The sequence below is a fragment of the Podarcis bocagei genome (genome assembly GCF_964188305.1).
Source record: "Podarcis bocagei genome assembly, chromosome: 11".
Classification (NCBI taxonomy): domain Eukaryota; kingdom Metazoa; phylum Chordata; class Lepidosauria; order Squamata; family Lacertidae; genus Podarcis; species Podarcis bocagei.
The window spans coordinates 39,176,340-39,204,068 of record NC_138136.1 but is presented as its reverse complement, the minus strand read 5'-3'; the positions used below and the strand labels follow the sequence as shown (position 1 = coordinate 39,204,068).

The 27,729-nt window shown below is 39.7% G+C and overlaps 1 protein-coding gene across 13 annotated transcripts in view; it reads right to left on the bottom strand.

Moving 5' to 3' along the window:
* ADAMTS6 (ADAM metallopeptidase with thrombospondin type 1 motif 6) overlaps nucleotides 1-27,729 on the bottom strand; it is a 125,604-nt gene that overhangs the window by 67,195 nt on the left and 30,680 nt on the right. For 12 of the 13 annotated variants that reach the window (XR_014012840.1, XM_081212696.1, XM_081212694.1 and 9 more), the window contains 3 exons: nucleotides 11,378-11,421; nucleotides 6,479-6,584; nucleotides 713-859 (listed from right to left, as the gene is read on the bottom strand). Coding sequence is in view for 12 of the 13 variants with exons in the window: in XM_081212696.1 (XP_081068822.1) it covers nucleotides 713-859; nucleotides 6,479-6,584; nucleotides 11,378-11,421 (297 nt within the window). In the remaining variant the exon portion in view is untranslated. The remainder of the gene's footprint in view (nucleotides 1-712; nucleotides 860-6,478; nucleotides 6,585-11,377; nucleotides 11,422-27,729) is intronic. The other variant, XM_081212695.1, reaches the window with a different exon arrangement.

Here is a 27,729-nt window from a genome sequence, read left to right as displayed (position 1 = left end):
ACTATGAGACTAATTAGTCAATTCCAGTATTTATTTGTAAATTAATATAAAATTTGAGTAGACACCAATCTCCTACATCATTATTACACCACGTTTGCAAACAGTCATTAGGATTGTATCAATAGTGTTGTATTCTAATTATTTAGAAAGTAAGCCTAACAAGGAGCCAGGGAAATGCAGAGTAGCAAATTCTCCTCTACACTGGGAGCTCTGGGGTAGAGTGGGTACTTTTATATTTTTGCCATATCAGGTTGGAATAGCTAAGGGGCCCAAGGAACAAACCCCTTGGGGAATCCCTGGTGCTTTGAACCTAGCAGCCAATGCCTCACCCTGAAACACCTTTCTGTGGCGTAAGTTCCATTGGATTCAATAAGACTTACTTGGAAGAAAACATGGTTGGGATTGTGCTGTTAGATGGCAGCACTGTTGGCTTTGACTGAGTCAATAACTTGGGTGAGGCTGGACCACTGTAGCAAGGCACCCCTTCTTTCTCCTTTGTTCCCATTTCTTCTCCCTAATCAGCACTGTCTCTTTGTCGGAAGAGACTCCCATATACAGCAGTAAATAGTAAACTCACTGCTATTAGCCAACATTTATGGATTAGGTCTCATGGGTAAATATTTTATTTATCATTGTACATTCACCTCAGCAGGGTATGGTGGAGTGTGAAGTTTTTCAAGAATCTTATTATCTCTCTTCAGAGACTACTTACTCTAAAAAACTGGTGATATAATCCCTGCTGCAGGCTGACCATGAGAAGGGGTTGGTGTTTGCTGTAATGTGAGCTGCCATAAGTTTTGCGGCTTCATGACCTTTGGTCCCACAAGAATTTCCAATTCCATCATGGTTCATACCAAAACTGTCCAAAAGAATAGGAAGAGGGAGGGGGAAGAGTCCATTATTTTTATATGGAACAGAACTTTAAAATAAGATTTTCACATACTTAATATATATATATACTTAATATACTCAGTGAACAGGCATTAAACAATGGGCTATATATGTTGTCTAAAAATGGTTGGCATAGATGTTTAGGTTTGAGGCCTTAAACAAACATAACACAGTATTGCTATTGCTATATTTCTTTCATAATAGGACTTCTAAGTACTTTACTTTGGTTCATTCTAAGTATTTTGCTACATTTACTAGCCTCAAAATGTGGGTACACCAAATAGGATTCAAGCAATATAAAATCATCATTAGTAGTAACCATGATTAATAAAAGGAAAACAATAAGAAGCTTCCATGTTATTAACTCAGATAGTAATTCAGAATGACATATTAGATATATAAACTCTCAGTGTGAACTTTACAAACCACTACAGTGGTTTCAGTTCCATTCAGCAGGGCCACAACAGTTTAAGCAATAGAGGAATTTCTACTTCTAATCCTTTATATCTCATTCTAATTATTAAACCTCTTAAACATGGCATTTGATCATTGTGAATAGTAGTAGTAGTAATATTAATATTTATATGCCACCATTAGGATTAGGATTTGATACTGAAAGTCAATGAATTGTGTTACTGCTGTGGTGGCAGCAACAGAAAAATACTGCACAGTTGTGGCTGCATTGCAGGGGGGATGTTAGGGCTTTATTTGTGGCACCATGCTAAGGACTCCCTGAAATCTAATGCTGGCTGTCAGTGGTAAAGTGGCTGTTAAGTCAGCAAGAAAATAGCCAAATATTTCTATCTCAAGACTTCTGCAGCAGACAACTTGATGGCTTTAACATCACACCTACTTTTTCTCCCTTTCCACAGCTCTTGTTTTAGTTAACATCTAGACCACATCTAGTTTTGAAGAACTATAAATCTTGCTCACTATTTGAGACGTTTTGGTTGGTCCCAATAAGGGTATTGGTGAATTATAGGTTTGAGGTTTTTCTTCTATGGACCACCATAGCTTCCTGTGCTCTTCGTGTGTCTTTCATATTCTTTACTGGCCCTGCTAGCATCTGCCCTGTCACTGAGTTCAGCACAACTGGGTTTTAACACTTAGAATACATTTTCCCTCAGAAAAAATATTAAAGAATATGTATCTTCAATGAAGATAAACTTGAGCTTCAAGTTTTATTTGAGATTCTTCCTTCTCATGGTTTTTTTTTGTTTTTTTTTAAGGGGAGGGAATCAGTACCACAAAACCACAGAATCGCAAGGATAAAATGCTCATTAGATGACTTGCTCATTTATGTGGCTGGCAAAGTTAAAGTATAAATGTCAGGCAGGAAAACTGGAAGGGCAGACTGAGAGGAACCATATTTGGAAGGATTTGGTAAAAGTGTATATGACAGAACCATCTACTTTAGGGAAACATTAAATATGTTAAAGTCTTGATAACTGTATTGGTTCAAATGAAAAGAATCACAAAACAGCTGAGGTAATATCTTTTTTGGCGGGGATGCAACTGATGATCAAACTACAATGTGAATGTTAAATGGTCCTAATGAAAGTATTCCCTCATTTATTCTGCAGTAGGAGATTTCACTCATGTTCAGAAAGTGACCAACTGATCCAAAAAATCTATTTCCTCCTGTGGGGAGCTACTAAATTCCTCTAATTTATCAGAGATTCCCCATCCAAGATACTTTTTAAAAAAACTCAGTCCAGCATGAACCAACCCCATCATTAATAAAATCATCAGTACTGAACTATAGTAAAGGTGAAGGCTTTAAAAATGTATATACAGTATTTACTTAAGCAGTACACATCTACTGTCCATAAACACTATCAGAATTCTTAACTTATTCAATAAAGTAGATAAAGTTGAGAAGCAACAAAAAGGGGAAAACACAACCATCCAACAGAATGTGCAGATGCCAACCTTCTGTTTGTCTGCAGCAGAAAAAGTAATGTTACTCATTATGAGAGAAATAGTTGGCAACACAAACTACTATATGAAATACATGCTAATAAAACAACAACAGATATGAAGTCAAAATGGTGCTACTGAGAAACAAAGGGGAGGCATCAGCATGCTTGAGGGAATTACAAGGTTTACAAACTTAGAAAAACTTAAGGAGGTAGGTAAATAAATAAGCCAGCCAGCCCCCAGACAACCCATTGTCACTGGAAACATAATTTCCATCTCACTCACTAGGAAACTTCACCATTGTTGGGTGGGCTATACCTTACACTGGGCCAGCGGGACAGATTGGGGCTGCTGCCCCAAAGCATATCTATCCAAGCTGGTGGTGGTGGTATTGAGTGCAGTGTTTGAGAATCAGAGGACACTGGCTCTGAGGAACTTCAATAAGCATGCTGAGGCTAACTTGACTGAGCCAGCTTGGGCATTTATGACCTCCGTGATAATAACTGGGCTAACTCAAGTTGTAACTGGCCCAAAACATAGGGCAGGGCATACTTTTGATTTGGTCTTCAGTTCAGAGTGAAAGGGCTGGTCTGCATATTGGGTGGAGGGTGTTGAAGAAACCCTATTGTTGTGGTCAGATCATCTGCAAAGTTTGGTCTTACAGTGCCAGTTTCTCCCTACAAGGTTGGAGGATACTTCAGAATGGTCCATCCTCAGAGACTTAAAGGAGCCTGAAGGATTCCTCAATGCTTTGGGAAAATTTCCAGGAGCCAGAGCTGGCATTCCCTGTCAAGGCCTTTGCTGTGCTATGGAATGGCAAGATGCATAGGACTGTGGACAAGATTGCTCCTGAGTTTTCCAGGGAGGTCTGAGCAATCAAATGAGCTGGACAAGGGCTAGAGGAACAGGCATTCTAGAGTGCATGAACAATGATGGAAAATGCCTGTTTTCGGGGACTAAAATGGAAGTGGTGATAGACTCAATGTGAAACTGACAAGATATGTCCTAAAGTGCATAGTCATGACTACTATGTGCCAGTGAAGATGGTGCATCTTGAAGTAGCTGGTTAACAGAACTGTTCCATGTTGTGAGAGCTGACATCTGTTCCAGGGAATTGAGTTTTGGAACCATAGAGGCCTGCTATGATAAGTTTGCCAGGCACTTTGAGGATAAAATTACTTGCCTCAGTACTGAGGTGAATGCTGCCATTATTCCAAAGAAAGGTGAAGTACCTGACAAAGCATCTTCCCTGATCTTGTGGAAATCAGTTTCAGTTGAGGTGCCTGTAGTGGTTCAGCCCACAATATGCTCTCTCTACTCCTGCTCACAATAGTTTATTCAAGTTATCGGGGTCTGGGGTCGTTCCAGGAAGCAGTTGACACATTTTGCATGAGGGAATGGTACCTAATGCCTTGAAAGATGCAGTAGTGTATCCACTCCTTAAAAAAAAAACCACACACTTCCTTGGACCCTGAGGTACTCAACAACTATTACCTGATCACAAATTACTCTTATTTTGAGATAAGGTGCTTGGGAGAGTGACGGCACGCTGCAAGCACTGTTGGATGAAACTGCTGCTCTTGACCCTTTCCAGTCTAGGTTCAGGTCTGAGTTTTGAACAGAATTACCCTTGGTCACCCTGATGGGCACCTTCCTTCGGGCAGGGGACAGCAGGAGTGCAACTCTATTCGTCTTTCTTGATTTCTTAGTTACTTTCAATACTGTTGGCTTTCCTGGTATTTTCCTGGACTCTGTGTGAGTTGCAAATTGGTTGCACTGTATTAGTGTGATTCCATTCCTACTTACATGGCTGGGTTCAAATATAGTGTTGGGATGTTATGTGTCTGCCCCCTAGCAGTTCTACTGTGGGGTGCTGGAGGACACAATTTTCTCCTCAGTGTTGTATGTGACTTCATGGGGAGTATTCATTAGATTCGGGGAATGGGGTCGTCAACACATTGACATTCAGTTCAATTTCTCTGTTACATGTGCATCAGAAGAGACTGTATCTGTTCTGAACTGCCGCCTGGATGCAGTGGTAGGTTGAATCACAGTTAACAAAATGACGCTGAATGCTGATAAGACTCTGTGGGCAAGTAGTTTACAGTTTGGAAATTGGTGAATTTACCAATTCTGGACAAGGTTTCACTCCCTCTAAAGGAATAAGTACACAGTTTGGACCATTCTTTGTTACTGGAACCTAGGTAACTTCCTTGGCAAAGAGCACCTATTAACAACGTAGGTTGGTATATCAACTACAACCCTGCCTGGACAATGACGTCTTAGACACTATGGTTCATACATTAGCAACCTCACAACTAGGCTACTGTAATGCATTCTATGTGGGACTTCCCTTCAGGCATGTTTGGAAGTTGTAGCTGGTGCAGTATGCTGAATGGAGCATCTGGACATGTACATATTATATCTGCACTGAGGGAACTGAATAGGCTGCTGATTAGCTATCAGGCTATGTTCAAGGTCTTGTTACTAACACACAAAGGCACAAACTCCTCAAGACCAGGTTACCTCCACAATTATGTGCCCCTGCATAAAACTGTTTAAGAGCACTTAGACCATCATAATATTTTTTTTTTTAAAAAAAGATGAGCGTTATAGCATTACGGAGCTGTAGCATAGGTACTGTTGTACCTCTTTCATTTTAAAAAGTACAGTTGGAAAATCCAATTAAAAGTTGGAAAAGCCAATTAAAAGATTTATTTCAAAAACAAAATAATTAAACAGCCCATCAACAAGGTTAAATAGTGCATGAGTGCTGAGCTTCAAATGGCCCCACCCAGAGCACCTATGACACACCCACTGATGTGGATGGATCACAGCATAAGGTTACCAGACGTCCTCGTTTCTCGGGGGCAGTCCCCAGATTTACAAATCAGTCCCCTGGCAAAATCCATGTATTTAGTAGGAAGTTGAAAAGCGTTCCTGGATTCATTGAAAACAATCTGGTAACCTTAACAGCAGAAGCAGTATACTGCCAATAGTGTGGAAAGTTGATTCCAATTCTGCTTATAGCTTATAGCAGAAGAGCAATGATTCGGCAGCACTAAGAGCTACTCACATGGAAGCAGCCCAAATGAGCCAGATACTAGCTAATACTAGGTAGGTAGATAAAATGACCGTTGTTTACTAGGACTTACTCCTAGAATAAGCTTCCAACAAATAAAATATGGATGTTGAATTCATACATTTAATAATAAATGAGAACCAGAAGGCAAGAGCCTCAGATTTGCATGCTTTCTCCTCTGAGTACATGGGGAGGATATTTAAAACTTCCATTGACTTCAGTGTGCTTACTCTTGAGTATGAACTGGCCAGATATAGCCTACATAGTGTAATCCCACCCATATCTACTCAAAAGTCCTTTGAACCATACCATACATCATTCTGGTTGCCACGTTCTGCACCAGTTGCACCCTCCAAACCATATTCCAGAGCAGTCCTCATAGACAGCATTGCAATAGGCGATTGGCATATCTCAAGTATTTATGTGCTGAAGCAATAAATCTTTTAAGGTCATATTGTTAGTGAAAGACAAAAAGTAAAATAAAGTGAATCATTAGGATAATTTTATGTATGTAGCAAGCAGAACAGATGAGAGAATAAAGTCACAGATAAAGGTCATTAAATTAAGATTTAAAAATGTACTCACTTGTGACCAATTTCATGTGCAATGGTAAAAGCAGAACCTAAGCCAATATCTTCATTAATGCTACAGCTCCTTTCAGGTTCACACATTCCAGCAACAGAGGCCAAGCCTGAACAAACAAAAGGAGACACAAAGGGTCATGCCAAGGTGTTTCAATCTTAAAAGCCCTAGTTATAAATGCCTGGATTCTTTTTAATAACCTCCATGCATCGAAGCAGCAGTTGGCAAAAGGTTAACTTTCTAGTCATTGCAAAATCACTGGGGGGAATTTCACTTTGCCGGCTAGACATTAATATTTTTTGAACTGCAGTCACTGCTGGAAAATGTCTAGACTAGGGGTTAGATTTATAAATTTTACTTCTGGTAACTTGGGACCACCTAGTAATATGAGCCAGGAGAGGGAATTCAAGCAAGCATTTCTATTTTAACATTCTTGAGGTTGCAGAAAGCAAAATGTGTCCACATTATTTTTCTAAAGAGATCTGTTTAAGTTTAGTGGGTTCATAAAACATACAAGAAACATTTTTAGCTACAAAACCCCCGAGTGGTATATTTTTAGGAATTTTTATGAAAACAAAAAACTCAATGCACCAATTGCAGAGAAAGAAATGTTAGCTGTATTTACTAAACTATAAAAACTTCTGCTTATCAGTTTTCTGAAATTAAGTTCTCACCACATACATCTGCTTCTAAAACCTTTTAAAATGGAACACAGTATGTACAAATATTATAAATGTTCTTCAATACTACTTGGGATATGCACTAGTGCAGGATTAATTTGTTACCACTATGGAGGAACTGACCTGCTGCAGCCTTAAAGGTATTCCTCCCTGAGGAATATTATCTGGGAAAAACATTAACATACTCTCCTAGGGGATTATGTGCCCTGAAAAAATACTGCTACAAAACAAGGACCAAAAAGGGATACTTTTAGCACTGAAGGGAATGTATTCTATGAGCAAAGTAACCTAAATTATGATTAACATTAACTTGATAGGGATGTGTTACAAGGAACCAGATTAACACCAGCACTCCAGGGTTTACACCAGCTTTGAGCTCTTTTCTGTTCAATCATTTCAATCCATAAAGCCCTGCATGGTGTAGAAATGAGTCTTACCCCATAGAAACTCTGTTCCCCACTAGCCTTCTGTGATCCCTTAATTCAACTGAGAACTCTACTGATTAGAATGGCTATGTAGCTCCTCATCTCTGGAATGTTCTCTCCAGGGAGGGCTGACTGGCGCCAACTTTATCATCATTTCAACTCCAGGCATATATGCTTTTGTTTTCCCGGGCATTTGGACAGCACCAATGATTGTATGTTTTTACTCTGAATGTGTTTTTAATGTGTTTGTGCATTTTTATTACTGTATTTTATTATTATTGTAAATTGCTTTGGGCCTTTTTGTTGAGGGAAGCAATTCATAAATTCAAAATGCCTAACCTATGTCTGAAGTCCATAGAGCAGCAGCATATACAGCAGTATTATCTGTGGCTGTTCAACTTACAGATTCCACACAGAGAGTTTTCAAATTCAGCGAGATCTAAGTTTGGAGTATTTAAGGAACATTATATGTTCATATTATTTGAATTGGCACTCAGTAGTTGAAGTCAAGGGGGATATGGGTAAGAAATGAGGAAGACAGCCTGATATTTTATCTTTGAATAAGATTTTAATCTACATAACTGCTACTGACACTGATCTCTTACAACAGACTGGAACAGAATGAAAACAATCAAAACAAACTCCGGTAAAGAAGGTGGAAATTACTTGACCAACTGTAATTTCTGCTAGGTGAAGGTTACAATCACCTTCTTTCCAGTCTATTCAAAGACAAAGTTAGAATACACCTAAATTGTACTTTCATTGTAACCAAATAGAATTGTTTGACTTTTTAACTCTGAATTCCAGAGTAGTATCTTTGACATTTTTAGAATGATTGAAAGTAATGCACTCAGTTATTATCAATGGATGAACATTGGAAAATATTCCTAATGAATATGGCTGATACTTATTTTACACATTAAAAACTGTCAACAAATTAATTAATAATTGTGAAACAAAACAAAACCCACATATGACCCACCCCAAACTACTATTATTTATGTGGCACATGGTTAGTTAATTATTACTAGAGGAACATGTCCTTCAGTCAGTTGTTTTGTGTCCATTTTCCACCCTTCTGAAATCTTACAGCTATTAACTTACTTCTCTCCTTTTTCTTTTCTGAGGTCTCCCTTCAGTGTTTTTTCCTCAGCTATCCCTCTCCCTCCAACTTCTATCAACACTTTTTTCTCAATATTTTATGCTCCTCCTCCCCCTTAGCATTACATGTCCTTGTGCATTCTATCCAAATATGTCCTTTTCCAAGAACTTCCCTGGATCAAGCTGTCTCAAGCAAGCCAGGATCAAACTGTCCCCAAATCTGGATCTAACAGGGAAATCCAGTTAGTTTAAAAGTAGAAGCAAAAGCTTCAAATTACCTTATCCTGTCTTGTGCAAAAAACTATAATGAAGGAACGGAGGGAAGGAGTTCCACAACTTAGGGACTGTTTCAGAGAATGTCCTCTCCCAGGCCAACATCACCACTTTGTGAGCCTCTGAGGGTAAAGGAAGTACCAATAGAGTCCCTTCTGCTGATTCTAGCACCTGAGAGAGTCGGTAGGGAAGGAGGTGATCTTTCAGATATTTGGAGCCTGAGTCATTTACGGCTTTGAACACTAAGATGAGCACTTTCAAGTGGGTCTGGAAATGAACTGGCAACCAGTGCATCTGTTTTAAAACAAGAGTTATATGGGCTCTAAACAGAGCCCCAGCGAATTGAAGTTTCCAAGTCGTCTACAAGGTCAACCCCATGTAAAGCACATTGCAGTAATCAAATTTGGAAGTTGCAAGAGTATGGAGTACTGTGGTCAGGTAATCTCTGTCCTATGGATGCAGTAGCAGCCAGAGCTGAAAAGGGCACTCCTAGCCACCAGAGCCAGGCAAAATCTATGCTTGCCACGATTGTGATTCCGTTCTAGAATGAAGGAGTCTGTTCTCTGGCATCAGGCTGAACAGCATCAAGTCATGGGCAACCCCCCCACCTTTCCAACATCAAGTTATTGAGATGAGCAATGTAACACCCATTTAATATTGCATTTGACCAACCACAGTGTGACACAGAAGATGACCTGCACTCCTACTGAGAATGAAGCTTGCAAAAGGTCCTCATGCTTACTCCTCCGTCTCCCTGGTACCTGCATGGGAGTCCTCACCCTTTCCTTCCCAGCACCACTTGATGTTGAGCATGTGGTTCCCCTTGCCTGTATCATGGCTCCTATATACTCAAATTGACCTGAGCTAAAAAAGTTGGGTATGTAAAAGTGACGGTTACTCAGAACCTGTTGGTGCTTGAAAGGTTAAGGATGCAGTGGCAACAGGGAGCTTCTGCAGCTCACTATACATAGACAGACCCTTAGGGGATTCAATTTACCTATGCACCAGCAGGGATTTATTCTTAAAACACACTTAAGAATGTCTTAAGGCAGGCTACAGGACCAAGCTAATAATTTGAAATTCTGGACAAAGCTTTTAGGTCTGAGAAGACAACAGAGTTCAAAATCAGAGCACAGCACCTGGTTTAAGTATCTGCACCAGGTGCTAGACAGATGTGAAGCAGAAAAAAATATTTCCTGAAGCTACAAAACAGCTGTAGACACACTCCATGAAGGCAACTGAATACACATAGCTCCTTTCATGCCTCCCTGTGCAAGGACATGGGGATTAAAAAAAACACAATTTCTACCCAGCAGCAGATTCTCTTATCTCTTCCTTAGATACCCATTTTCACTTTGTGCTGAAACAAGAATGCCTGATCAACAGAAATGTAATTTCAGGGAGTGACTAGGGGTGCAAGTCTAAGCTCCAGATGCAATAACCATGTGGCATTGTGATCCACCCATTCCATATGTCATTCTGTTGCCAGTGGTACAAAATGTACACTGATGGAAATCTCCTGAAATGCCAGTGGATGCCAGCAAAGTTGCAGCTATGGGACTGCTCAATCTGCCATGTTGTGGATTTTAAAACTAGAAATGACAGAATTTGAAAACACTTAATGTTTTTCTGTAGAGGATAAATGCTTACTGTAAAAACATTTATATTTAGACAAGGGTTTTGATACCTCAAGCACACAATTGTTCAGGTGCTATATAAGTACTTCTGGATTAAGGGGACAAAGCAAGTTAACAGAGTCTTAATGTTTCCTAGAGGAGGGATGGCAAAATTCTTGCACGATCATTAAAAAATAGTTGCCTGCTCAAAATCCTACAGTTATCATTAAATACTGAGCAAAATTTTAAAGAAATGGCAGACTATTTCCTTTTCCAATATACTTTATGGACTAAGAGCACTGTAACAGTTTAAAAAACACAGAAAACAGCATCAAATTCACAATATAACCACCATTATGGCAAAGAATTCAGAGACGGATATGTGGTAAATTCAGGCTTTTGCACCAGACAGGATAATCAGTTAACTGCATGCTTTCTTAAGCACATTTTTACCATTAACATTTCTGGTTTTTCTGTGTGTCTCTTTTCTTCTCTTTGTATTTGTGAAATCTATCAGAACAATCTTTATGAGGAAGAAAGCAATGTGAGCTTCCCTTGCCCCCCCTTTTAATTGTTGCTTTGATTACCTTCTAGGTTTCTAAAGTGGCATAGCTGTCCAAAATAACTATTCTTTTGTTTTGAACATTACTGCTTCTTGCAAGCAAAATATATTTTCAGAATCATTTTCTACATAAACATGAAATGTGAGGAAATCATCTCAAGAAATGATGTCAAATGAATAAGTAACAAAAACCAAAACATTGAAGAAAATAAATACCCATTTAGGTTACATTTTTGCAACCTTACCCAGTGTTCCACAAGGCTTGTTTTTATATGTGCAGATATCATATCTGTAAAGAGGGGAGAGTAGATATATTTATAAAACGTTCAACTTGGTTAATACATTTTTTATATTTATCACATTTCTGTAGTGTAACTCCAGTTGTCAGACTGCAATCACTGTAATTATGAGCAGCCAGCTGGAGTGTCGGCTCTGCATTCTGGTGTAAACCACAGGCTGCAGTATGCTCACAGCCTCTGGCCTCAGGCCAGTGGGACACCTGCCAGGAAGGAAAAAAAGGTTAAAGTGGACCTTTGTAATCTCTGGCCTTATAAAACAGCCTGCCACTCTGTTATGAAGTTGCAGCAGTACATCTGCAGAGCATCACTATTTCAACAAGAAACTAACAAAGCATTTTTCTAATCCTATTGAAATATTTTCTTCCTAAGGACACTGCATATTTTAGGATACTGAACAGTAATGTTTTGATCCTAATGTTTTGTCTCTTCCCTGCTTTCTTGATGTTGCCTGAAACCAAAATGTTAGCGAACTAAGTGATACGTAAAATAAACGATACATTATTAAACAATCTCCTTTTTTTAACCCTCTTCCCTAAACTCTTTCTTTAAGGGAAAGGGGAAAAGGAAAAAGGAAAGACACAAATGTTATGTTACCATCCTATTCTGGAGATTCAAACAATGGTTCAAAAATCACAATGAAAATTCCTACCATTCATTTCAATCATTCATTTTGAGCATCAGCTTCTATGGGTTTCTTACTATTGTCAGAATGAAATCTCCTAAAGGTGACTGTTTACACTTGGAGAAGCATAATTAAGACTAACATCAGGAAGGAACCAGAGCTCAGTGATGGAGCACACGCTTAGCACACAAATGTCCCAGGTTCAGTCTCCAACAGAAAATCCACTCCTGAAACTCTGCATTCAGTAGACAGTACTGAGCTAGATGGGCCAATGATCTGACTCAGCATAAAGCAGCTTCCTATGCACAGACACAGATACATATGTCCTCTACCTGAAGAAAATTTTTTAAAAAGGAGATGAATCTCTTAACATTTCTAGGAATACATTTTAGAAACCGAAAAACACAGGAAGTTATTACAATGACCTCTCATACCCTAGAATGGGTATGAACTAGGGCTAGGTGATACCTGTTTTTCAACATCATGATATATCACTAGCTAAACATCGTGATATACTGACATATCATGAAGTCTGAAATAAGGATGGAGCTATGTAGAGGCATTGGCGGGCTTCACGGTTTTTCCTGCATCATTATTTTTGCATAGCGCGCACACACACATACACACCATGATTCACAGTATATTGCTTCCAGGTCAAAAACTATGAAACCGCTATCACAATATGGACTTCAAACCAGTTTTGGACGATATATCGCCCAGCTCTAGTATGAACGTTCAGAAACATTCATGTTCTCACACTATTTTATTTTATTTTTAGTATTCTTTATTGAGTTTTACATTGATTAATTATATACATTTTCCAGTTGTCTTCAAAATATGTTCACTTATACATGAATGTAAACCAAAATAAATCAGTACTTCTTCACAAGTGACTTCCCTTCACCTTATTGTGGCTTTTTACTTCTTCCTTATCTTAGAAGAAAGGCTTCTGGCTTCTTCACAAATATGTGTCTAAGCATTTTTTTAAATTCCTCATAGACAATATCGCACCACATACAGTACATTGTTCCTTCCATTTGCTTACACCTCCAGCATGCATTTGAGTTTGTTTTATATATTTTGGGCAATTACTGGGGGGGTCATGTACAATTGATATAGCATTTTCATAAAATTTTCCATTATTGTGAAGCAAGCTGTGAATTTTAAGTTTTTTGCCATAATTTTTCCCAATCATCCATCTGGATGGAATAACCAAAGTCCTTTGACCATTTGATCATCACAGTCAGATGATCATGTTCTCACACAAATTGACACATGTCCTTAGCTGAAGACCCACCTCAGTACAACTAAGCCACCTTGGACAAGGCAAGAAAAGCAGTTTATAAATATTTTAAATATTAAATACAAATATTAAATATTAGATAACAAGACTATTACACTGCAGCACAGATTCTGAGGGCAGAAACAAAGGAGGAATCAGGGAGCATCTGGAAAGCAGATCAAATTTCAAGATAAAGAGAAAACAAGTGATCAAAGCAAGTGTCTCTTCATTTATCAGAGTTTGGCCATATATTGGCTGGTTGGATAATAAAACTGCTACCCACCCTTTCAATATCAGACCCATATCTCTCACAGTCATGTTCTCAATGCATTTCTGGAGATTATATTAAAAAATAGTAGGTAATAATTTGTTATTGAGAAAAAAATACTTAAAATGAAGCATATACTGTATATTATCTGATGGATTAACAATTATCTGATGGGTTAAAATGAATCTTGTTTAACAAATTGCTTGTAAAACTCTTCAATGGCATAAACTGGATTGCAGCTCTTTTTTTTGAGGTGAACCAAATCAACTTTTTTCAAAGAAACAGTATCAATCATTAATCAATTTATGCTATAGTAATCCAAGTTGTTTTTGTTTTTTGGTTAAATTAGCACCCCTTCAGGAACTTTCAGCTCTTTCCAGAGAACATGCGAAAAATCTTTCAAATGAGACTGAAATGTGAAAGAACAAAAAGTTCAAGGCACCTCTTCTCTTATTGCAATATCCAAACTTGCTTTTATTTGATAGCAATATGGCAGCAACTAGTTCAAAGGGACATTTCCACCCACACACTTCTATTCCAGGAATCAATGAATTCCCAAAATACAGTCTGACTAATGAAGAATGCCCCAGTGCTGCTGGATGGGAAAGCCTGCTTACAATGGAAATCCATGTTTCTACCAGCTCTCAAAGGCAGGGCTGGCCCACCCTTGAGTCACTGTGAGGGAGTCGCCTCAGGCTGCAGCCTGAGGGACAGTTGGGGAAATGGCAGATGTGGCCCTAAAGAGTGGACCTCTTCTTCCGCCACTGCTGCCTGCTCCTCTCCAGCCTCGTGGAGTTGGTGGGTAGCTTCAGCAGGCGGCTCCGGAGGGAGGAGCTACTCTGGCAGGGAGCAGCAGGGGACAGTGTCAGTGGGCTGCAACAGGCTTCAAATAGTAAAGTCCTGAACTGATCCTATTAGGAAGGATGTTTGGATAAGACTAAACACCTCCAGTATTTAAGGCATTAAGTAGAAATGCCAATAATCCATTGATAGTTTTAAAGTTGCTGTGTAAAGCTGATGTTCTGGGGGAATAAATACTACAAGCTCATCATTTTTTTTCAAAGTCTGGGTATAAGATTTAGTGTGCATGTTTAGGAACAACAAAACTTTATACAAGACTTGAAACTCTTGATTTCTTGTGCCACAACATCTGCTTAGTTTTACAGAATCTGGTATACCAAAGCAACATTTTGCCTTAAACTAAAAGTAAACAATTCATTTAGTTTCATCCTTGAACACCAAAAAAGGAAGAAAAAGGATAGTGCACATGTCACGTTTCTCAATAGGAATAGCTTTCCTGTTATTTGTTTGACATGTCTTTTACAAGTTGCCATAAACAAAACAAACTTCTACCTCTACAATATTTCCTTTCACCATTTTACTTGGTGGAATAAATTAGTGTGGATTATACAAAAAGAAAAAGTACTTCGTTGTCAGTGCAGTAATTCACTGAAAGCATGTATGACATTTTTTTTAACAGAAAGTCTACTACTCTGTTGTTGTATATACTAGTCATATTACTCCCACATAGTATAAGACCCAGGGTATGGTCTGAAGGCACATGATGTCACCACCTTGCTGAAGCTAAACAGATTGGCATTCGGTCAGTGCCTGCATGAGTGACCACCTGGAAACTATCTGTTCCATCTTGAGTTCCACCACTAAAGAAAGGCAAGATATGAATGTATTAATAATAAATAAATAAAAATGAATAAATATAATAGAACATCTATGTCTTTGTCACATTTGGTTTTCCTGAAGTTGGGTAGAACTCTGCAGATTGAGATGCTGGCTATGCAAATAGCCCCCTCCATCGCAGCAAGAGCTGCAGCTGTTTGGCCGGAGAACTAATCAAATGTGATCTCACAAGATGTAGAGATTGTCATTAAATTGGATTTTTTAAAAAACTATCCAAGTTGCTGGCCATTACTACTTCTTACGGGAGCAAAATCCACAGCAAATTAGACAAATTCATGGAGGGTAAATCTATCAATCTACCTCTCCTGTTGGAGGTAGTATGATTCTGGATACTAGTTGCTGTGAGTCAAAAATGGAAGGAGTGCTGTTGTACTCCTGCTTGCAGACATCCCATAGATATCTGGTTGGTCACCATGATGTTTTAGACTGATCTTACCAGGGTTTTCTAATTTTCTTATCACTCAGAAGTCATAATACAATTTTATATTACAGAGTTCTGTTTTTGAAGTTCAAACCAGTCCCAACTCCTGAACCAGTAGTAAGGAAGGGAAAGATGCAAAAACTTGCTTAAAATCTGGGAAATCAGAATGAAAGTTTGCAGCTCAGGGACTATTCCGGTCAAATATGAGTTTAACCCCTACACTTGATGTCAAAAGGGAGAAGCAAAGATGCAAAATAGAGCATAATGACTGAGATTTCACAATGAAAGTTGGCCAAGCATCTTCAACACAGTGTATCTGAAGTTCAAACCAGCAGCATGACTCTCATAGGAATTTAAAATATGGAGGGTTTGGTCCAGACTTTGTTTCCAGGCTTAGCAACATGGAAACAAAAATCTTTTCACCATCTCCCAATTGATGGCTGATCAGCTGGGAAGCAGAGAAAAATGGTGGGTTTCCTCAGGACTTGGCAGGCTACACATGCAGCTGAGAGCCACATGCAGCTTGGCAGCCATGGGTTGCCCACATGTGTTTATTCACAGTCACTATCTCAGTTTTGAGCGGTAACAATTCTATGTTATTAGCTGTATGGACGTGGGAATTTATACTAAAAATGCTTTTCTGAAGAGTACTCACTGCAGTCTGCAAAGTGCATTGCTGGCACAAATAACTATTCACTGGAAGTCTGCACCACTGGAGATGTGTAAGAGCTGCATAAGCCTTTAATCATTGTTATGCTTTAACTTAAAACAAACACTAGAAGCAGCTGATATAGCAAAGCAGAATGATGTTTATGCTAGGTCAGACTTCAGAATACGAGAATATGTTTAAGTACAAATGAGGATATATATAGAAACTTTTCATATTTGTATAACTTTTTAGCCAACTTAGAAAAGCACAATATTAATTAAAATATTAAAAATATTACATAATTCAGCACTAACAGAGAAATCCCAAGTGAACTATGAGCAACCTTTAAAGCGAACATTTAAACATAACAATTACTATAAAATACCAGTTACAGGTAGGTAGCCGTGTTGGTCTGCCATAGTCAAAATACCTGAAGAAGTGTGCATGCACACGAAAGCTCATACCAAGAACTAACTTAGTTGGTCTTTAAGGTGCTACTGGAAGGAATTTTTTTATTTTGACTATAAAATACCACTACTGATAATTGTCCCATTTAAAATACCCAAGATTTGTTTTCCCATTTCCCATTTGCCTATGTTCCCATTGTATATTATATCTCTGTATTCCAGAACTTGCCAAACTGTGTGTTGCAACATGTTAGTGTGTTGACTGCAGTGTGTAGGTGAGTCATGTGAATGCTCCCCACGCTCCTCCCGGGGCTGGAAAGGAGTTAGTTTAACCTCTGATTTGCTAATAAACCTGAATTACTGCGCTGCGAAATGATGTAAAACTGAATTACTGGGCCGCGAAATGATGCATGTCTAAAAAGTGTCCCATCAACATGAAAAGTTTGGAAAGCTCTGCTTTATCCCTTTTGAACGGCTACAACAGCATTTCTACTCCAGCTGAAATTAGCAATAAATAGAAATACTAGGATCTGATATCTGATAATCTAACCATTTTCCTATCCCAGGCCCAGAGCCCTTTACATTGAACCCTGTGTTACAAGAAGCCATTTTCAGCATTGGAACAAATGCATCATGTTGTGGAAAATAAGCAGAAGTCAGTTGTTATGACATAATTACCAGGGTAGTGCTCCAAAAGTTTGCAAATCACACAGCAACTAACACATTTCCTCACTGAAATCCAAATTAAGATCTGAAAGTGAGATAGCAAATTCAACAAGCTCAGATCTCATAATTTCACTGCTACATTAGATAAGAAATGTCTGAAACTGATTTATAGAACAAAATAAAAATAAATGAATTGGTAACTTCAAATTAATTTCCATTTTGCCCAATAAAGAAGTTTGTAATGCTTGAGGGAAATCATAAAGATAATTATCTATTTGAGGTTCTAATTTGCTGCTGACTCACAATCAAAGGCTTCACGATACTAAGCTGTCCCTTACTGCAGAAAGCATAGCTAAGCTCTTGGCAAGAACCCAGACCTTCAAGGCACCTTGCCACCATCTTTTCTTTAAGGTCAATTTATTATTTTCTTTTTCTTTTTTTAAAGGGGAGGGGATTGGACAAAAGCACAAGAATGCTCTTCCAGCATGCAATACAATTAGGGCAGTTACTAAACTGATGCTAATATGTTCACCCTCATTTTACTTATTCCAGTAGATCTTTAGCCACAGTTGGCTGAGAAGAGGTGCTGGTAGATGTAGAGGCTAGAGAAAAAGACAGGAAAAGGCAAAAAGTGGCATCTGAGGCAGCAGTGGCAAAACAGCTGGAGGCTCCAAAATTTTGGGGTGATAAAGAGTGGTCAAGTTTTCAAGTATTCAGTTCAGAAAACTATTAAATAACATCTTTCAAAAAGCAAATACAGTAAAACTCGCTTCTCGAACACCTCCGTTGATGATGATGATTATTATTATTTTTTTTTTTAATTTGTACCCCGCCCATCTGGCTGGGTCCCCCCAGCCACCCTGGGCAGCCTCCAACGAAGTATTAAAATACAGTCATACCTCGGGTTGAAGTAGCTTCAAGTTAAGTATTTTCGGGTTGCGCTCCATGGCAACCCGGAAGTAACGGAGCGCGTTACTTCCGGATTTCGTCGCTCACAGATGATCAAAATGACATCATGCGCATGCGCGGAAACGGCGAAACGCGACCCACGCACCCATGTTACGTTTACTTCAGGATGCGAACGGGGCTCCGGAACAGATCCCGTTCGTATACAGAGGTACCACAGTACTGTACAGTGGTCTGTTAAACATTAAAAGCTTCCCTAAACATGGCTGCCTTCGGATGTCTTCTTAAAGTCTGGTAGTTGTTCTTCTTTTTGACATCTGGTGGGAGGGTGTTCCACAGGGCGGGTGCCACTACCGAGAAGGCCCTCTGTCTGGTTCCCTGTAACTTGGCTTCTCGCGGTGAGGGAACTGCCAGAAGGCCCTCGGCGCTGGACCTCAGTGTCCAGGCAGAACAATGGGGGTGGAGACGCTCCTTCAGGTATACTGGTCCGAGGCCGTTTAGGACTTTAAAGGTCAGCACTAACACTTTTAATTGTACTCAGAAATGTACTAGGAGCCAATGCAGATCTTTCAAGACCGGTGTTGTGTGGTTTCGGTGGCCGCTCCCAGTCACCAGTCTAGCTGCCGCATTCTGGATTAGTTGTAGTTTCCGGGTCGCCTTCAAAGGTAGCCCCACATAGAGCGCATTGCAGTAGTCCAAGCGAGAGATAACCAGAACATGTACCACTCTGGCGAGACAGTCCGCTGGCAGATAGGGTCTCAGCCTGCATACCAGATGGAGCTGGTAAACAGCTGCCATGGACACAGAATTGACCTGCGCCTCCATGGACAGCTGTGAGTCCAAAATGACTCCCAGGCTGCGCAGCTGGTCCTTCAGGGGCACAGTTACCCCATTCAGGACCAGGGAGTCCTCCACACCTGCCCACCTCCTGTCCCCCAAAAACAGTACTTCTGCCTTGTCAGGGTTCAACCTCAATCTGTTAGCTGGCATCCATCCTCCAACCGCCTCCAGACAAACGTTTCGGCTCCCGAACACCAAAAACCTGGAAGTTGTCAGGACCCCGCCCTACACTTGAGTAGGTGTTCCAGTTTTGAAAATTTGCGGAAGCCGAACATCCAATGCAGCTTCCGCTTGAGTGCAGGAAGCTCTTGCAACCAATCAGAAGCTGCGCTTCGGTTGACCCACATTTCAGAAGCCGAACGGGCTTCCCGGACGGATTACGTTTGACAACCAAGGTTTGACTGTAGTTAACATTAGTAACAACAAATTAGTTTTTGTTTTAGGCTTAAAATGTGTAGTAGAATGAGTACATTGCCATACATCGAGTTTTAACACAGTATATATATATATTTTCAGTTGAAATGGAGGTTGGCTTCCATTTCAAATACTTTATATCCCACCAAAGCCTTGTGGCAACTCATTTGTTTTCAAAAAATATATAGAATCTAAAGCCAGTTATATTATACCATAGACATTAAGTTAGAACTACTCTCATAAGCTGTCAGATTTTTAAAAGTAGAGCAAAGTGAGCACCATTCAGTGCAATGTAAAATTTACGGTAGTCTAATGAACACCATCTCTCTCTCTCTCTCTCTCTCTCTCTCTCTCTCTCTCTCTGTGTGTGTGTGTAAAGGTTTCTTCAAACAATTGATCATATATTTTGTGAAATGACATGCTAAGGAGTACAGCAAATGTATATACAGCAATGCTTTCTGAAGGATTTTTTTAAAAAAATGCAGCTCTGGTATTTTATTATGGTGGAGGGAACAGGAAAAACAAACATTTCTATGGTTTCGCACACACACCCCTCTTCAACCTTCCTGCAATGGAATAGTTATGTCTCACTTTAACAAGTATCCATTAAATCTCATGAACCATATCCTGCAGTTAATGGGCTGTTAAGATTTTAAAGCTTTGCTAGTTCTACTGAAAATCCCTAAGCCCTCCTCTAGTAGTGACAAGACTTCTATAGCAGTAAGAAATCAGCTACAGTTTGATTGTTTGAAAATGAACCAAAGTAAACACATTATTTTTGTTTGAATGAATGGTGATTATTTTGTCTTCAACAAACACTGATAAGCACCCAACAAAGTAAGTTAATCAATAAGAATAAGACACCATATGGCTGTATTTGAACATACAAATATTGCCTTCGCATCTAACAAGGGAAATTATTTTTTCCAATAAAGGTTCCTCCCTTTCTCACAGCTACATAAGCTAGCTCATAAGCTAGTCAATGAAAGAATGGCAACTCTTCTGAACAAATGGAGTAATAAAACCCAACAAATCATGAGGGCCAGATGGCATCCACCTGAGAGTTCTCAAAGAACTCAAACGTGAAATTGTTGATCTTCTAACAAAAAGATGTAGTTTGTCTTTCAGATCAGCCTCCATGCCCAAGGATTGGAAAACAGCCAATGCAACACCAATTTTAAAAAAGGGATCCGGGAACTCTGGGAATTTCAGGCCAGTTAGCTTAATGTGTGTCCTGGGAAAACTGGACTTTCTAAACACTCTGACATTTCTGATTGGTTCCACTGGCATATTTGCACTAAACTGACCTTGTCCCTCCCATGTCTCCATCTTGGTATGGTATGAGGCAGCATCTAAGCTGTAGGGAAGCCAGATGAGTGACGTAGCTTCAACACACCATCCAGTTCTGTTAGATTGCAAGTCACCATAAAAAATGTTTAAAAGGAAAGGCAGTTTAAAAATACAATAATGTATGGAATTAACTGTTACACTATATGAAGAATGCATATTAGAATACAGTTAACATCCTTCAATGATCAAACATGTATACATGTATACATTTGTATACATTTTTCTGCAGCTTCAGCAAATATATAACTTATACAATTACAAACCTTCCATCTCCTCTCTGTCACAAATTTGAATATTACAACTGATTCTAACATGTTCATATCCTATGATGTTTTATATTTTACATTTTTTTAAATTTCCAAAAAAGTTTGGATTCAGGCAAACCAACTATTATTTCTAGCATCCATGAACATTAGTATGGTCAATCTTGTTCAGCTCTTTGGAAGCAGATATCACTGACACATTCTTTTATACATTTCTAAAATATTTTTTTATATTTTTTGTTGTAAACCGCCCTGAGATCTACGGATGAAGGGTGGTATATAAATTTAATAAATAGTAATAATATTTTTATGTTTACAAAAATACATTTCCAAAAATATTTATAGGAAATTATTATTATTTATAGAAAAAAAACAGTTGAATAATTAACTACCATTTATATTAACAGACTTCTCACCAAATAGTGTCTATGTGGCATTCTAACAATCTAAATGCCAATTCAGCCTACTTTTACTTTATTTTAATTGTGCATACATTATGTGCAAACTGTAAGCTCTTATTAACATTTACTGAGACTGAGAAATCATGACTTTAAATCTTCAAAGTTAAACAAACAAAAAAGATCATATTTATATATAAAGGAGCAATTGCTGCTGCAAGTATTCTGATCCTCCAGCTGCTCTCCTGGCACAATCCTCACTTAAAAACACAGTCTTTGGTGCTGGAGCACTTTAAGGATAACAGTTCCTTATATTTTCTTTTGTTTAATCATGTTTTGACATGAGTTTAAGCAGGTTCTTCTTATCTGATCTAATGTAAAACAGATTTCTGACACATCTCAGAAGCAACACTCCTACCAATTAGCAGGCAGCAGAGACATTTTATTTTCAAATGGTGCACAATTTTGAAACTCACATTACTACTTTATTTAAAATGTAGCTAATTAAGTTTCCCAAGAGCTTTCTAAGTGCTTTTCTATTTAACTTGCAGTCCACTTATTCAGCTAAGTGATATCAGTTCCAAGTGGGAGAAGTAGCTTTCCGCTTTGGTTACGTTTGTATTACATTTGAGCCTGCAACAATCACACCAGTTTCCTGCATGCAGTGTACCGTGTACAAAAACCTTCACTAGTTGGTACTGATAGTTGGTACAATCAGAATTGAGGGTACCAGTCACTTACAGCGGAGGAATTGGGAAGGGATACCATTCCTCTCGTACCAACAACATTAAAAATCTTTCTGCGGAGTCACAATGCAGCTTTAGAGTTCAAAGGTCAACAGTTGATATGATTTTCTCATTGCGCCAGCTGCAAGAGAAACGCTGAGAGCAGAGACAGTCTTTGTACATAGCCTTCATTGACCTGATGAAGGCCTCTGACCTCATCAGCCAAAAAGGATTCTTCTCACTGTTCAACAAGACAGGATGCCCACCTAAGTTTCACAAGATGATTGTGTCCTTCCACAAAAACGTGAATGGCACTGTCCAGTATGATGGCTTGTCCTCAGACACCTTCCTTATAGAGCAGTGTGAAACAGACCTGTGTTCTAGTCGCAACTCTCTTTGACATATTCTTCTCGGTGCTAACATATGCTTTCAGCTCAACTGAAGACAGTGTGTACTTTCATTTGAGGAGCAATTTTGAGGGTCTGTTCAACCTGGTATGTCTCCATACCAAGGCAAACGTTTGGTGGGTCCTTATTCGAGAGATGTTGTTTGCAGGTGACATAGACTTGACAGTGCACTTCAAGGAAGCTCTAGAGAGATTCATCAAATCATTTTGCCCAAGCCTGCAGGGAGTTCAGCTTTACCACCAGCCTGACAAAGACCAAAATCCTGGGTCAGGACGCTACCAGCACTCCACACATCAGCATTGGTGGCCACACCCTTGCGGTGGCAGATGATTTTGTCTTCTTGGGTTCCACCATAACTAGCAACCACTCCATTGATGTTGAGCTGGACAAGTGTATTAGTAAGGCAGCTACGGCAGTATCTGGCCTCTCCAAAAGTACATGGGAGAATGTGATGCTAACATCCAAGACCAAGATGAAGGTCTATCAGGCTTGCACGTTGAGTGCACTGCCTTATGGAAGTGAGTTGTAGGCAACTTACAACTGCCAGGAATGACGCTTCAATGTCTTCCACATGTGCTGCATAAGGAAGATTCCAGGCATCATATCTCAGGACAGAGTCTCAATCAAAGATGTGCCCTCCCAAGCCCACATTCCCAGCATGTTCACACTCCTAACCCAGTAGTATCTACAATGGCTTGGTCATGTCCACAGAATGGAAGATGGCAGTATCCCCAAGGGTGTGTTCTACAGGGAACTGGCTTTAGGCACCAGGCAAGATGTCTGCATATGTGACATGAAGGCCAGCAACATCAATCCTGCCATGAGGGAATCACTTGCAGACAATTGTAGTACCTGGAGACAAACAGTTAGGTCATGCATCCATAGCGGAGACCAAAAGAGGAATGACTGGGAGAAGCACAGAGAGAAGAAATGCCATAGTGCAGGAGCAGCTGCACCACCAGCTGCTTACATCTGCCCCAGCTGCAACAAAATATCTCTCTCCTGGATCGGTCTCTATAGCCCAGCAGATGCTGTAACCTTCCAGCAGTCTGACTTCACCCCCAAAAGATACACTACTCCATTGTCTCATGGATGTCATGTTGATGGATACCAACAACCAACAATAATATTCAGTGTTAATTGATTTTGTCATGCTTTGTGAAGCAGAGCAGAATACTCACAAAAAACTAAAAATCATTTAATAAGATATAAGTATCACCTGAGATACATATTGCCTGAGAAAACAAAAGCTTATCAAGGATAGCAATGTGTAGTCCTTGGGTGGCATCCCATAACTGGGATGCTACAAAAAATTAGAAAATACTCTTTCCCTGATTGTCACTCACTTAATTTCTAATTGTAAGGACACCGAGAGAAGGGTGTCAGCAGATCTTAACAACCAAGCAGGTTGATCGGTGAGAAGGAAATCCTTATGGTACCTAAGTCCAAATCTGTATAGGGCTTAAAACTAAAACAAACAAATTAGCATCTTAAAGCGGCTTGGGAATGAACTGGTAGCCAGGGAAGATATTTCAAAATTGGCAAGTGGTGGTAGTTGGTATTTCAGTCTAATAGGAAACACTCCATGCCACTGTTAAGATAACATTGCACATGCTTAAGGACAGTTACATTAGCTATAAACAAATATCACTATCTTTTCCACTCTTTATCGACAAATACAACAATCGGTGAATATTGCAAGTTAAGGAACAGTTAGTAATATTGTCTAAGTTTGTAAAAGCCAAATTTAGAATACCAATTTATCTAGGAACACAGAAAGTTGTCTTATACTGAGTCAATCTAGCTGGTCCATCTATCCCAGTATTGTCTATTGTGACAGGCAGCAGCTCTCCAGGGTTTCAGATAGAGGACACTCCCAGCCCCACCTGGAGATGCCAGGGATTGAACATGGGGCCTTCTGTATGCAGAGCGGGTGCTCTACCACTGAGCTACTGGAATATTCAAATATATTATGAAAGAAATATGATTTCCCTAAAAGGTCTATTACAAGATGCAACAATGGAAGGAGGGAAGAAAAAGCCCCCTGGCAAGCAATCAGTTCAGACCTCTAGCAAGGATGAGGAACGACTGAATGGTGAGGGGAAGTCATCTGGTAAGAGTTATCTATCTCTTTTTCAGCAGCTCACTGGGCGGGAAGAAGGTAAGAAACAAAGTAGGGTGTATTAGAGGGAAAGTGGTGGCCCTGCCCATTTTTGGCTTAAGCCCAATCCACGGTAACTCCTATGGTAGCTGCTGACAGAAAAATGTTTTTTGATCCCTATACTATACTATGAAATCCCTGAGCTTGTGTGAACAAGTTAGGGAACTCCATAACCCAAACCACTATAGTTTATGCAACAACGTTTAATGCATTTGCTTTTGTCTTCCCCAGCATCTATTTTCTTAACTTTTTTGGCTTCTGAGGAGGCAAAATGTTTTCTTCCCACAAGATTCTGTGTTAACCATTGATGCTTGTAAGTAGTGACCCTGTTTCAAATCAAGCTGAAATGGTCTTGCCCGCCACCAGGAATTACTATTCCATCCAGTCATTTGTCCCCAATAAAATGCATTTATTTTTGTATGAATTCTTAACCAACACATAACCAGACATAGGCGCCAACTCCATGGGGCTTGAGGGGGCCCGAGCCCCCTCAAAAATTCGTTTGGGGGGGCTCCGCCCCCCCAATAATCTCCGGCGCCTCTCCAGCAGAGCGCCATCGCCGCCCCTCCCCCAGCCCAAAATGCACAGGGTCGGGCTGCATGCCTCCTGCCCTCCCTCCCGAGCAAAAGCTCCACCCAATTTCCGCTCTGGAGCTGATTAATAGGCGCAGCACGCTCTCCCCTATTCGCTCACGAGGAGGCGGCGCCACTTTATTTGCATATTCATGAGCTCATTTATTATTCATGAGCTTTCCCGGGCCCCCCCAATATTTTTTATAAGTCCGCGTCCCTGTAACCAGAGCACAGAGAAAGATCTGAGTTTGAATTCCTGCTTGGCTATAAAAGTCACCAAGAGATCTAGGTAAATCATTCTTTCTCAACCCAATCTAACAGTTGTGATAACAAGATCACTCTCATTTATGCAACTGAGTTCCTTGGTGAAAGGGTGAGATACAAATATAATGGGGGAAGGGAACAGGAACATAAGGGGAGCTCTGCTGGCTCACACCAAAGATCCACATAATCCACCCTATTTCCAACAATAGTTAGCTAGACTCTCGAGGAAGCACCAGAGAGGGCATGAATGCAAAAGTTCTCCTGCATCATTAAACACACAAACACACCATTGTGCCACGAGGCCTCTGAACCCAGAACTATTTAGCAATCATAGCTAACAGATACTGATGCACCTGCTGACCATGAATTTATCTAATCCCTTTCAAGGCTTACAGGCCATCACCAAATCTTGTGACAGCAAATTCTATAATTATGCATTATATGAAGATGCAATATTCTGTATCTACAATATCCTTTTTAAGATGAGGTGACTAGCACCACACAGAGTACAGCGGTACCTCGGGTTACATGCGCTTCAGGTTACACATTCCACTAACCCAGAAATAGTACCTCAGGTTAAGAACTTTGCTTCAGGATGAAAACAGAAATCGTGCTCCGGCGGCAGCAGGAGGCCCTATTAGCTAAAGTGGTGCTTCAGGTTAAGAACAGTTTCAGGTTAAGAATGGACCTCCAGAACGAATAAAGTACTTAACCCGAGGTACCACTGTATTCCAAATGCAGCCACACTATAGATTTCTATAAATTCACTATAGTGGCTGCTTCATTTTCAGTCCCTCTTATAATTATCTCTGCTGCACATTGAGTTGATGACTAAATTGTGCTAATCGCCTCCCCATGGTCTTACTATCTCTTGTGTTCAGATACTTCAGTATACATGTGAACTGCACAGGCTCCCGGGAGTACAGAGTCAGGTTTAAGTGCTGGTTTTGACCTTTAAAGCCCTATGTGGCCTAGGACCCACGTACCTACGGGACCGCCTCTCCTGGTATGCCCTGCGGAGGACCTTAAGGTCCACAAATGACAACATTTTGGAGGTCCCAAGTCGCAAGGTGGTTCGATTGGTCTTTTCAGTACTGGCCCCGACTTGGTGGAATGCCCTGTCACAAGAGACTAGGGCCCTGCGGGACTTGACATCTTTCCACAGGACCTGCGAGACAGAGCTGTTCTGCCTGGCCTTTGGTTTGGACTCAGTCTAACCCTTATGTTTTTGCCTCCCCTTACAGTTTTGATTTATGGGCTACTTTTAAAATGAGGCTGCATTTTAAATTGAATTTTAAACTGTATTTTAAATTGGTCCGCCCCCCTCCCCCGCCGCCCATTATGTTTTTATTGTAATTTTACTGGTGTTGGCCACCCTGAGCCTGGCTCTGGCAGGGGAGGGTGGGGTATAAATTATTATTATTATTATTATTATTATTATTATTATTATTATTATTATTATTAAGTTTGGATTTTTTTTTGTTCCAGTATATATCACTTTACACTACCCTGATCTCTTCCTTACTGTCAGCTTCCCCAACTCCCAGTTATCACTTCTACCTGTCATTACATGCACAGATCTATTTCTAGCACTTCTTATAAGCCTACTGAGACTGCAATCATACATGCACTTATCAGGAAGTTCCACTAAACTAAATGGGAGTTACTTATCATAGAATTGTAGAGTTGGAAGAGACCCCAGAGGTCATCAAGTCCAACCACCTGCAGTGCAAGAATCTCAACTAAATCATACATGACAGATGGATTTCTGTATAGCATTTCCATTTCTTCCCCTTAACACCAAATACAGGCCAGAATATAATTTCCAAACAACAAATTAGGTTCAACAAAAGAATATTAACATCCTAAAGAGTAAAACAAAAACTGTGCATTAAGTCAGTCTTCTTTTGTAATTCAGAAATTAGTAGTTATCAGGAAAGGAAAGCAAAAGCTCTAATGGTTATAAAATAAAATATTATGGCATT